Here is a 13,994-nt window from a genome sequence, read left to right as displayed (position 1 = left end):
TCAAAACAGACTAAAGACTAATGCATAATGTCATGATAGGGAAAAACTGTGTGTAGCAAGTATATGGGCACTTTTTGTACTGAATGCTCGATTTTTCTGTAAGTCTACAACTTCTCCAAAAAATAAAGTCTATTGTGTCTTTGAAAGAGAGAGACTAAAGAAACAAAACCACAAAATGCAATACGATCTTTCCTTTAAAAAAATACAGTGATATGAGACAATTTTAAGACAACTGGGGTACTATAAATGTTGGGATCGTGGACAATATTACGGATTTGTTCATTTTCTTAGGAGGGATACTGGTTTAATAGTTAAGACAGGCCTTCTTCTTAGGAGAAAGATGTGAAATGATTTAAAGAGAATTGTCCTGATGCTTTCAAGTTACCTTCACATTGCCCAGCATAAAAATGTGTTTAGCTATATAGATAGAAGTAGAGAAGGAGGTAAAGATAGAAATAAAGTCAATATGAAAAATCCGTAGTCATTGTCAAATTAAGGTGGCAGCTTATGGAGTTGATGATGCCCAGACACATCTGTGTTAAAAAAGAGGAGAGAGAGAGAGAGAGAGAGAGAGAGAGAGAGAGAGAGAGAGAGAGAGAGAGAGAGAAGGGAAGGAACTAACCTGTTACAGGTGATTTTGAGGAACCATTGCTCTATATTAAAAAACAAAAAAAAAGCAAACACTTTTGCTCACCCTTCGATGCTCAGCCTCCACCCACTTCTCAGGCTGGGTGAGGGGGTCTCCTCTGCCCACTGCCCCCATCCTTCCCCGGCACTCTGTACTATAATTATTTACTTATTTATATCTCCCAACAAGACTGTTAGTTCTGAATGAGACTGTATTTTTCTTTTATGAATGCCCAGAATCTAGAAGAGTTAAGGAGAACTCATGGAATGGAAAGAATAAAGGAATGGAGGGATGGGAAGAAGAGGGATTGTGGGAATGTAGAAAGAATGAAGAAAAGGCTCCCTCTGCCTCATCTAGCTGGGTAAGTCAGACTCCAGTAGCCCTACTTCTCAGTCAGCCAATACGTCTTCTCTGGACTTCAAAACAATAGATTCAAAACCAACTTCCAGGGCACAATCTAGAGTGAATTCTTCATATGTCCAAACTCAAGCCAAGAGTCTGGTTTTGTTTCTACAAATCTGATAAACTTCTAGAATATCAGAATGGAGAGGGAGCTGGAACCTCCTGTGGTTTGAACCCCTCATTCTCAAACAGAGAAAGGAAGAGAACTTTCCAGGTCACACTCTGATGAGACAGTGAAAGTACTAGCTCTAAAACTTCAGCCTTTTACCTTCTGATACGATTTCTATCACATTTTGAAAGAACAAACTGGGTATATAAAGTAATTAAAATCTCTAATTGGGTTGGAGGTTCAACTTGGGTTCAACATATTTTAAATACATTTTCAATGCATTACTACATTTTTCCAAGCGCAGACACTGTCTTGCTGAATGTGGCGTAATAGCTATCACCACACGAAATCTCGGACTTATTTTTAAAGGACTCAGTTCCTCAAGAAAATCCCGTTTTAAGGAAATGGGAATTGTCCATCCATCTCTCCCACAGTCCATCCAGCCAGAATCACTTAGTGAGTGCCCTGGTGCCAGATGCTGTCAATACATAGATAAATAACCCTTGCAGAAGCTTAAAGTCTAGAAGGGAAGTAGATTCGCCAGGTTATGACTGGAAGGAAATACAAGTGAACATTCATGTCGTCTTGGACATGGAAACTAAGGAAGAAATGTCTACTTAGCAAGGGAGTCAGAAAGTCCAGCTCAGCCTTCAGCTTCCAGATATGATAGACAAGCTGTGGCAGAGATAACCCCCACTTAGAAAAACTGGAAAAACTCAATTTAAATTTTAAAAGGCACTGGAGAGTCACCAAGGGAGCCAGGACTTGAAGGGCCAAATTCTGGAAGGAGGGAAGGACGTTGAGATGAGCCCAATATTGTGTGACAGTCTCCCCTAGAGTCATTGGCTGACCGTAAGGCAGAAGAACTAACCCAAGGAACATACAGCTCTAGATGTCAAGACGTACGACATCAAGCTACATTAACTAAGGCAATATTAAGCTACAATAAATAAGCTACAATATTAAGTCAGCTCAAGAACGGAGGAGTAATAAAATGCAGTAGAGTCAATAGATGATGCTGATGTGAAATGTGGAAAACATTGTTTCTTTTAAAATACTTAGGCCGACCAATTTCATATCCACATAGCAATGAATCTGAATGCCTACCTCACACCATAAACAAATATCATTTCCCGATGAATTATATATCTAGATGTAAAAGTTAAATCAATGCAGGAAGAAAACGTAGGGAGATATTCCCATGATTTGGGAGTAGGCAAATAATTCTTCAACAGGATATAAAAAGTGCCAACCATAAAGGAAACAAATTCTAAATTTGGTTACATTAAAATTGAAAACTTCTGTTTATCAAAGTAAACCACTAGGAGAGTGAGAAAGGCAAGCCACTGAATGGGAGTGGGTCCACATACTCAAAAGAGGACGTGTGCCTAGAATATACTAAGGACTTCTACAAATCAATTTAAAAAAGACAAATAACCCAAAAGAAAAGAAAAACGATGGTCAATAGACGTCATCAGTCATTTCACCAAAGAGGATACCCGGATGAACATATAAGCACATGAAAAGGTGTATTTATCAAGAACGTGCAAGTTAAAACCAAAAATGTGACACTACGACCAACCACTAGAATAGCTAAAATTATTTTAAATGACAAAACCAGATATTGGCAAGGACGCAGAGCAACTGGAACTCATTCACTGCTGGTGGGAACGTAAATTGGCACAACCCATTTGACAATATTTACTCAAGTTGAAAATACATCTACGGCCCAGCAATTTTATTCCTGAGTATACGCCCAACAGAGAGCTGTAAATTCATGCCACAAAAGATGTGTACATGGTTATTCGTAGTTGTACTCCTCACATCAGTTAAACTGGAAACCACCTAAGTGTCTAAGACTAATAGAACGTATAAATCATTATTTTATATTCACACAAGGGACTACGACAGACTAGCGTTTCTCTTTGGTGGCATCATTGACATTTTGGACCAGATAATTCTCTGTGGCCTGTCCTAAGCATGTGTAGGATGCTTAGCAGCATCTTGGGCTTCTACAGGTTAGATGCCAATAGCACTTCTCTCTCTCCATTATGAAAATGTCTCCAGATATTACCAGCTGACCCCTGGCAGGGACAGGGGTTCAAAAGTGCCCCGCAACCCCCAGTTGAGAACCACCCTTAAGGACTGTATAGATAGAGGAAAACAAGTGAATTACTGCTACCTGCAACAATGTGACTGAATCTCATAAACATAATATTGAAAGAAAGAAGCCAGACACCAAAGAGCATTACTGGATGCTTCCATTTATAGAGGTCAAACACGCTATCTCATCTATAGCATGAGAAGTCGGGATGATGGTCATCTTTGTGGAAGGAAGAGGTCATGACTAGTCATGCTTTGGCTTTGATTTGGGCAGTAATTACATAGGTACGACTCATTTTCAAAAATTTCATAAAGATGGACTTCCCTGTCTAGATATGAAATCTGCATATGCATATGAAATATGCATACTATACTTCACTAAAAAGCTTACTTCACAAAGAATTAACTCAGTGAGAGAACCAGTGATTCTAAAGGAATGTTTCGAACCATCAATGATGAATCCAAATGGTTTTTTACACAAACCTGTGGCTAACTTAGGTGAGCCTCAAAATTCCTGAGAGAGCCACAGATCTGTCATCCAAGATCTGGAGTTCTAGACAGAAAACAGCCCTCCTTCCCATGGAAATGCATCCAAGAGTGATGTTGGCTCCAAAGATCAATCTTGGACACCGACAAGCTCCTCCTGGTTTCACGTGTTCGGGCATTGTCCACGGTGGATGTGTTTGCATTAAATATTTCCATGCATGCAGTTTCAACATCTTTTCCACTAATCTTCCTCATACTGATAAAACTGAAAAGAACACTTTTGTCATAGGAAGATACAAAAGCATATTCATGAGAAGCCAGTTCATTAAGTACATTCCGGGTGAATTAAAATGATCCTGAGATCTGGTTCTAAGAAGGCAGAGACCAGGAAATAAATGTACTATTGAAATAAGATTAGCATGGATGCTTAACCTATTTTGCAAACAAGCTGTTTTTAACACTAAGTACCATCCATTCATATTTGCATAATTAATGAACTAATTACAAACAAGTCTTATCTAATCATTGAAGCAGGCGTCATGTGACCCATTCTTGGTTTTCACTTTTGTAGAAGTAATTACATTTCCTTGAAAGCAATACAACTTTGTTTTCAAAATAATACCCTATAATTTAGACCGTTTTATTAATTCAAGCCAGCCTTATACCAAATAAAAATCAACGGGGGTGAGAGAAGGAGTGGTGGTGATGTCTAAATCTTTTTTTTTAACCTAAGAACTGCAAGCCAAGAGCATGGGGCCGTGAATGTTTACAGAAAGCAAATTTTCCCCAGAAAAAAGGAAAAGTTGTAATGCCATTTTTTTTTAGCCAAAGGAAAAGCAGTTGTGTTAAATCGGCACCAAAGCAAATGATACATACAACAGTAATTAGGGAAGATTACACAGTAATTAAAATCACGATGATTATGTGAGTGAGAATAATTTATACAATAACCTCCACGCTCACACTGCAATGTGGTACACGTCCAACAGCAACAGTGGGGAGGCATGTTCGGTAATAAATTCAAGGCACAGCATCACTAACTAGGTGGTGATAGATTGGTCACTGAAGTTTGGGGACAAATGTAGTCTCTGACCAGGCTACGTACAATTTTATATGGGCTTCCCAAGGCTACCACATGGGGACCACAAACATTCCAATATGTTTTCTCTTTCCCCCTCTCCTTTCCCCCTCTTCTTCTGCGCCTTCCTCCATCCTACTGTTTCCTTCCTCTCTCCCTTCCCTTCCTCCTTTCCTTCCCTCCCTCTCCTCCCTGTTTCCCCCCTTCCCTCCCCTTCCATTCTCTGTCTGCATGCTCTGGTCCACTCCCATAATTCAACCTGCCTCTTGATGGAGAACATCTTCTTGGCTTATTTTATTTTTGTCTACCTCGTATCATTCTCCTGCTTCAGATAATCCCCCCTGTTTTCCTTGGAGGAAACCCCTTCTCCCCCACTGTTCCTGTGGTTTGGATGGGAATAATCCCGTCTCCCAGTGCTAGGGGAGAACACCAACTTGAGCCTAAGGTAAGAGACTCCTTCACTCCCCTTATGCAGTTCAGGGGCAGACATGTGCCTCACTTTGGGCCAATGAAAGTCAAGCTCCGGGGTTTTGCAGGGCTGTTGAGAGGAGAGAAGCCCTCTTTACCACTGGACTCAGAGTGGTGCAGACATCAACTCAGACCTGCTCGCCGTCATCATGCTGCCTCAGAAAGGACCCAACATAGAGGAAAGCAGAGCGGAGAGGCTGGTCGGGGATCAAATCCCCATGATCATTTCTGACTCCCTGGATCCGGTAATGCCTGGTGCTAGATCTACTCTTGGTTTCCATTCTCCTTTTTGCACAAACCTGGTTGAGTTGGGTTTTATGTCACCTATGTCCCAAAGTATCCCCAACTATTACATCATGAAGAAACGTTCTGGCATCTCCATGGATCCAGACAAGAGTTTAAAAGCTCTAGACAGTCCCACTTGGATGTCCCCAAACACGTTATGCTCAACATATTTAAAACTGAGTTCACTGAAATTCCACTTTCATTGGCAAGAGATTCTCTGTTTTGGGCTCATGATTTTCTGCTTTGCAAATTGAGCTCAGTTCTACAATCTCTGGCCTGCGGAAAACCCAGCTACAGTTTTCCCAAGTCCCGCCCTCCTACAACAGTGTCCACTGGCCTGGCTTGGGGTGAAGGGAGGAAGGTGGGAGGGAGCTTTTGCTTATTAACCATGAATTTGGTTCCAGGTCTTCCACAAGCCAGCCTGTAGCTGCTAGGTATAGCTAACAGCGAATTCTTTCTTAATCCTTTCAAGCTTTATTTTTAAACACATAGAATAATATTATGCATATTCTTATATACTTTAAATGTACACAATTTTACTTGTACTAGTTAATTCTTTAATCCCGCAAAGGGGATAGAATACGGAGAAGGGACAGAATCACAGAGGAGGTACTGAGACTCACAGACTGTAACTCATGGAAGTAGTAGAGCTGGGATTAGAAACCGGGTCTGCCTGAGTAAAAAGCCTGTCATCTTTCCCCCACCTCCCTTGAAGTGTGTCATCAAGGTCCCCTTGCCAGATCCAGTCGAACGTTCCATGCCCACCACCTGCCTCTGCCCTCGGTCTGTGCTCGAGGGCAGCTGAACTCCAGAGCTTCATTTTCGCCCGTCACGTTCCATCACTTTTGCTTCCAGGTTGCTAAGAACTTACTCTGTGATAGGAGACAGTTAACTAGTCTGGCAAATTCACCTTTGGTTCTTGATATCAGCATCGTCTTTCTAACCACCCTGGTAAAAAGAACATCTACCTTCTTTCCCCTCGTCATTTATTTGTTCGATGCATATTGACGGAGTACCTACTACGTGCCAGACACAGTGTTAGGTGCTGAGGCACAATAAGGAAAAGACAAAATTTGCCATTCAAGGGCTCACAGCCTAATAAGGAAGACAGGCACCTGAACAGATGATGTCAACATGATACAGTAAGTGCTACGGGAGAGAAACATGTGGGGTCTGTAGGACCACGAGATAGGACGCCTGACCCAGCCAGGGGTCAAGGAAGACTCCTGAGGCAGGTGACACATGAGCTGAGTCTTGAAGGATGAGTCCGTCAGATAAGAAAATAGAAGGGTGTCCAATCAGAGGGCATATCCCGGACAAAGAACCAGGGATGGGAAATAGTGTCATGTATGAGGGAGACCTAAAACCATTCGGGGTACAAATTATAAAGAAGAGATGAAGGAAAATGAGAGCAGAGAGGTAGATAAGAGGCAGATCACGGAAGGCACTGTAAACCCACCAAGGTGTTTGAATCTTTTTCTTTAGGGCAGAAGCCATCAAAGATTTTCCAGCGAAGAGCAGATGGCAAATACTTTTGGCTTTGTGGCCATAGGATCTCTGTTGCAACTCCTCAGGTCTGCCATTGTAACACACAAGTAGTCACAGACGGCACGTAAAACAAACAGAGGAAACCCCCAAACACGGGCATTGCTGCGATCCAATAAAACTTGACAAAAACAGATCAAGGGCCAGATTTGGTGTCGGGCAGCGGTAGGTGATGGGAAGCCGCTGAAACCAGATTTTCATTTTAGAGGGATCATAACTCTCTGAAGGGCAGAGGAGTAACTCAAGGAGGGTAGCGTGGGAGGGCCTTTGCCAGAGTCTAGGAGAGGCAGGATCAGCCTGACTGAAAGGTGCCGGCAGTGGGGATGGAAAGTAGAGAAAAAAGAGCCAGAAGTATTTGCAGGGGCGGGCAGGAGGTGGGCATAATAAACAAGATTTAGGGCGCAGTTGAATATGGGGCTGAGGGAGTGGAATGATAGCCTAAGATGACTCCAGGGCTCCAGCCTGGGAGGTTTTATGAATTTCAGCAGCACTAGATGATACTGATAACCCAGGGAGGTGGGGAGCGAGGAAGTTTCCTCTTGGATATATGCTGAGGTCAGACGCCAGGGAGACATCCAGTCAGCGATCTTCTCAGTGTAGGTAATTAGATACGATATAGAAGTTTCAAACTGGGGAGAACGTAAGAGCTCATGGTCTAGATTGGGGGTCACCTGCTTATAACGGGGGGGATGGTTAAAATCACAAGAGGATTGCCTGGTATCAGGTGGAGAGAAAAACAGCCAAGTGAGGGCAGCATCTGAGCACCCCAATATTTGGGGGCCGGGGTACGAAGGAAGCGATCAGAAAAGCAAGGTTTGAAGGGCACCAAGAAGCAGAAACATTTTGAAGTGAACAGAGCATTCCAAGAGAAGTTGCCAACGCAGGGGAGAAGTCTAGAAAAAGATCAAGACTGAGAATGTCCCGATTTGCCTCTTTGGAAGCTGCTGACATGGGGAGAAAAGTTTCAAGAGAGTGGTGGGGGCAGGCTCAGGGCTGGAGGAAACTGAGGCACAAATGTGAGGTGAGCAAGTGAAGATGATGCATGTGGACCCTACTTTGCAGAAGTTAGGCTCTGAAGGGAAGTAAAAGGAATAATGCAACAGGAGTACAGGGTGATGGGAGAAGATACGAAGTCTGACAATTAAGTTCACGAACTTGTCGCTATGATGTTGCTAACCTTTTTTGATATCAGAGGAATTATTCATTATGAATTTTGTCCAGTACCAACTGGACAAACAGTTAACCAAGTTTACTATTTGGAAGTGCTGAAAAGGCTGCGTGAAAAAGTTAGACAACGTGAACTTTTCACCAACAATTCGTGGCTCTTGCATCACGACAATGCACCAGCTCACACGGCACTGTCTGTGAGGGAGTTTTTAGCCAGTAAACAAATAACTGTATTGGAACACCCTCCTCACCTGATATGGCCCCCAATGACTCCTTTATTTACCCGAAGATAAAGGAAATATTAAAAGGAAGACATGTGGATGACATTCCAGACATCAAGAGGAATACGGCGACAGCTGTGATGGCCATTCCAGAAAGAGTTCCAAAATTGCTTTGAAGTGTGGACTAGGCACTGGTGTCAGTGCACAGCTTCCCAAGGGGAGTCCTTCAAAGGTGACTGTAGTGATATTCAGCAATGAGATCTGTAGCACTTTTTCTAGGATGAGTTCGCAAACGTAATCGTCTGACCTCATATAGTTAGAATAGGAAAGACCTGAAGGCATTTATAACCTGAGGAGGAAAACCAACTAGAATGGGGGAAGTAGAAGATACAGCAGAGAGAGGGGACACGGGGTGGGTCCGAGCACTGTAGGGGACAGGAGGCAGTGGACACAAATTAGTCTCAGACAGGACTGCATCTCGTCTGAGAGCAGAAGGAAGATGGGGACAAACAGATGAATTTATAGACACCACAGACGTCAAGGCCATTATTCTTTCTCTTTGAATGAAACTAGAGCTAAGGTTGTTTCCTTAGAGTGAGGGATAACAGCCGGAGGAAAGTCAGAATGTTTGGAATAACTGTTCAGGAAAATAAGAGAAGCAACTGACCAATGACAAGATAAAACATTAGGAGTCTGCACTGTTGGGTCAATTAGTGCCTGTCAGCACACAGACCCTGCAGAACTGTACGAGTGACCGGGGCTGGGAATCTGTTGGGCAGAGGGAGGGAGGTCTAGCATGAAATGGGGCTTGGACCCTCCTTGGAAAGCCTGATGTGCCGCGAGGACCAGAGAGAAATGAAGAGGGCCCCTAACCCGGGCAATGGCCCTGGAGGGCAGGAAGGAGAAGCCAGGTACACAGCAGGGTCCGAGGTGAGATGCCAGCCCCCGAACAGCCCTGCACCACCTGCAGCTAGATGGTAAGACACACTCCTGAGCCAACTATGGCAGCTACCACCTAGCCCATAAACTCCCGCTCCGGGGCCCACAAAGGTAGTACAGTATCACCGTCCCCAGAAGCTCTTGTATTTATCAGCAGCTGCTGCATGACTCCTGGGTTATAAATCACAGAGCTTTAGGTGTATTTCTCTGGAGTTGACGTCCCCTTATAAATAATACAGGGAATGCTTTTATTTTTTTGGCAGAAGACTGCTCTCTCCCTCGCTTCTGTTTTTAGAGTGGCCTTCTTAGTTAAATTGGAAACGTCCAAGAGACCGTTTCATGAGCTCTATGATGTGCCAGGTAATATGGGGATGAGCATACAGGAGTCTCAGACTCTTCTACTGTACGGTCTCCTAGCAGAAGGCACAGTGGGATGAACGGCTAGTATCTCGTCAAGTTCAAAATGCAAGTGCCCTTTGACCCAGAGAACTATTTGCAAGTTAATAGCACATACCTGAAAGCAACTAAAAGTGAAACAAGATTAGAGTTAAATAAAGCATAACTTTAAGATCTTTTGCAGGAATTTAAAAGGACGAGATAGATAGACTTAGGCATACTGATAAGGAAAGATTGCCGAGGGATATTGTGGAAGGAAAGAAGCACACTGTAAGAATTTATGTATAGCGTAATATACATCAGATAGCATCATATCATTTATGTTGTTTAAAAGCCCACGAATGTGCTATGTGTCTTCTATAAGAACATATATGTTTATATATACATAGAGCAAGACGTACACACCAAACTGAAGATGGTGGATACTTTTGAAAGGGGAGCTGAGAGATTGGGGCAGTGGCCAAGAGTTACATACTTCTGGGTTATATTTTAAGTTCTTGAAAGGGGGAAGTATTCATCGATTATTTATGCTACCAGAAAAAGCCAGCAGTCAAGGCACCTGAACTCGAGGTCAGTTCTTCTATAAATCTGGCTGCGATATTTCCCATTGCAGACTTAGCTTCCTCCACCTGCATAATGAGCAAATAGGACTAGATAATCCCAATGGTTCCTGCCAACTCAGAAGTTCTAGAATCTTTAAACTGTAAACATTCTCCAAGGACAGGGCTCAAAATGTTCAAGACTTAACGCCATGAGATCTGGCACGCAGCAGGCATTTAATAAATATCTTTCGGATGGATGATGAATGTTGAATAATAATCCTTACACAGTTTTAATATTAATAGCAAGCCAATTCTTTGCCAGTAAATTTTTCCAGGTGAGTGCTCTACCCCCGGGATAAATATCAGAGAGCCATGGAAGTATGGCAAAGACAAAAAAAGGATTTGGAGATTTCAAACCTGAGCTCAAATCCTGGCTCTTCCACAATGTACCTGCTATGGGAAGTTGAGCAAATTACCAACCCTCTCTGAGTCAGTCAATGCTGAGCTGTGACCAAGGAGCTTAATATCTCTGCTCTAGCCTTGACGTTACGTTCAGTTATTCACTCAACAAACATTTACTGAGCACCAACTGTGTGCAAGCCCCAGGGACACTGACATAAGGAAAACAGACAAGGAGCTTACAGTCCCTTCTTGCCTACTGCACTACCACCACTGTCCTTGGTGCAGGCACCTTGGCTCTGAACTGCAGTTGGACACTGCGGACTTGGAAAGAGAGAGAAAGGGGGAATAGGCTCTGAAGAGGGCTCCCTGGGGATGCTGAAGACCAGCTCTGCGCAAGGAACTAGGAAGCTGGGGGAAGGCTGTCTGTGTCTGAATCAGTTGTTCCCCCTCCCTGGGCCTCAGATTCTTGTTCTGTAACATGGAGGTAACGATGTCTGTCTGCGGTTCCTCTGGGTATCACACAAATACTGAAACTAATAAAGCAGCTCATTTTCTTGAGCTTTTACAAGACGCCAGGCTCTACATGAAGAACAACTTCCGTACCATCTCATTAATTCTGAAAACAACCCTGATTTACTCATGAGGAAACATGAACAGAGAAGTTAAGCAACCTGCCCCAAACCTCACAGGTACGCAGGAGCAAATACTGGGTTGGAATCCAAGTGATCTTACTTCAATCTATGGACTCAAACCACCACAGCCTCCCATCTCCCTCTCGAATGGGTACCAAACAACTTAGGGTACAATTCAAGGGCTGAGGATTCTCACCATGCACCCTAATACAAATTATGAAACTTGGATGTTATGCTAACGAACATTCATATTCTGCTCTGGCTGCCTCTGGTTCTGCTTCTGCTGCCTTATATACTGGCTGACGGGGAACAACAAAAGTATCTAGCTATCAGGAGAGAAAAAGTCCTCATTATTTGGGGTTCACAGAGGACATGGCTCTTTCTCCATACAGGAGAAAAGAGCAGTTTTTAATTAAGAACAGTGATCAGATAATCTTGCTTTAATTAACTCCCCAGATGCACCCCATTCTCGGAGCCTGTCTGTGATATTTTCGACATCAAATCTTTCAGTCTAAGATAATTTGCAGCAGCTTTTGCGCCAGACATTTGTCATTCACAGAACGTGCCCAAAAGGTTAGAGTCAACTTCCACCTCTTCTTTTTGTCAAGGCAACCCCGTGCTTCAGCCTGAATGCGTGTCAAGTCAGCAAGGGGGGTTGTCCGGCTTTGCTCTATTAGTCTGTGAGTTTCCTTTTTATCTTACCACATTGGTTCTTCTGTTATCACAGAAGTGGTGTGCATTTCATCTTACTTATGCATCTGCTTAATCCATACTTTCTGATTTCTGGCCATTAGCTCTCCATTACAAGAGGGCCGCCCTTTCTCTCACCAAATGAGCTGAGAGAAAGGAAGCTGAAAAGCAGGACAGAAGAGGGATTTAAGTCCTACAACGAAGGGTGAATCTCAAGGCTCATTTGTTGGAGAAACCTATTGTTGGCAATCCCATCTATCTGTGAGGGTCGCATCTCAGGCCATGCCTGAATCCATCTTTCTCTGTGGTAGGGAGAATATAAAATCCTGATATTCAAACAAAGTTAAATCTTTAAGGGAGAACGCACCCAGCCTGTCTTTATACTGACCCACCATTTAAAAACATACAAACAAAACAAAAAACCTTAAGTGAATTTGTTGATTTAAGACATTTCAAATCTAGAATTATCTATATCTATAAACGAAAAACAAGTAGGACTTGCCTTACGTAGAAAGCAGCTATAATAAATCCACAGCTATTTTAAAAAATGTTGACCCCATGCTATTTAAAAGCATCTAGAAAACCACGTTTTGTGGAGGGTTGCCTCAGATCCTCATCATTTCAACTGTTACAGGAAATACAATTACATTTCTTGTCTTGCAGATGAGAAAGTGAAGGCTCAGAGAAGGTAACTGACCTGCCTGCAGTCATACAGCTAGGAAGTGATAGGGTCACATCTCAAATTGTCCAGAACATGCTTGCCCTTGCCTAAGCCAGAGGAAATGGAAGACTTAAATAACACCCATCAAAGTCTGAGATTCTTTGAGCTATTGGCCATCCAGAGGCAATATGGAGATACTCTTACCTGGGGCTGAGGATGTGGCTGCTGATGCCTGACTGTCGAGAGGGGGTCCTCATGGTGTCTGTGGCCAGGGAGAGAGAACAACTCAACCACGACTGCAGACTGGCCTCCGGCTGGGAGCTGAGGACGGAGACATTATCTCTAGAAGCAGAATGCAGGATACTGTCACCACAACGACAAGCACAGGAACGGCAATAACTAGATAGTCACACGTTAGCATAAGCTAAACATTGTGCTAAAGGCTGCATAACCTCAATCAATGCTCACACCACCATTCCTGAGAGGTGAGAACTGGTGTTGCCCCCATTATATAGATGCGACAATGGGGTTTGGGGAGGCCAGCTTGGGTCTCGAACAAGGTCACCAGCTAGTCAGTGATGAAGTGGGGATGCAAACCCCGATCCCTCTGATCCCAGTGCCCATTCTATAATATCAACCGCTGCTCTTCCTTGGGAAAATACACACGCCAATATAAATGTTGAGGCATCTCCAATTTTGGAGTAAAGTTTGGTGTTGAATTTTATACCAAATGATATAGTCATGGAATATGTCAAGTGTGAAGTCCTTAATTCCTTGCCTGCCTTAGCTGGGACATCTTTGTGGGCAGAGAATTTACTATTTATTGTACCCCCTTAATTCTGAAAGCAGCACAGGGAGAGGCCTGTGTGGTCCTCTCATTAATGAGAGGCACTCAATGAGTATTTTATTTTCTGGTTGATATATTCATTGAAATACATACATATACATATACATATATATATATATATATATATATATATATATACACACACACACACACACACACACACACACGTATATGTAATTAAAACATATATTATTGAAATATATATGTATATAATATAGATAGATAAAATATACATGTGGTTGCTTGTTTATAGACTCTTCCAGGCACCATGGAAAGGCACTATAAACATGAACCCAACATTGCCCCTGTCCTTAAGACCCCATCTTAGCAGACATCTATATAAATAATCACAAACTAAAGGAGAAAATTATTTATGCCATAGAAAGGGACAGA

The 13,994-nt window shown here is 42.9% G+C and overlaps 1 protein-coding gene across 1 annotated transcript in view; it reads right to left on the bottom strand.

Annotated features, from left to right (window-relative positions):
- MYO18B (myosin XVIIIB) overlaps positions 1 to 13,994 on the bottom strand; it is a 244,040-nt gene that overhangs the window by 11,055 nt on the left and 218,991 nt on the right. The window contains exon 42 of the mRNA XM_033098254.1: positions 12,959 to 13,096. Within this exon, the coding sequence (XP_032954145.1) occupies positions 12,959 to 13,096 (138 nt within the window). The remainder of the gene's footprint in view (positions 1 to 12,958; positions 13,097 to 13,994) is intronic.

Source organism: Rhinolophus ferrumequinum, chromosome 25, assembly GCF_004115265.2.
Source record: "Rhinolophus ferrumequinum isolate MPI-CBG mRhiFer1 chromosome 25, mRhiFer1_v1.p, whole genome shotgun sequence".
NCBI lineage: Eukaryota > Metazoa > Chordata > Mammalia > Chiroptera > Rhinolophidae > Rhinolophus > Rhinolophus ferrumequinum.
Note: the sequence above shows the minus strand (reverse complement) of the source record. Positions and strands in the feature narration are given on the sequence as shown.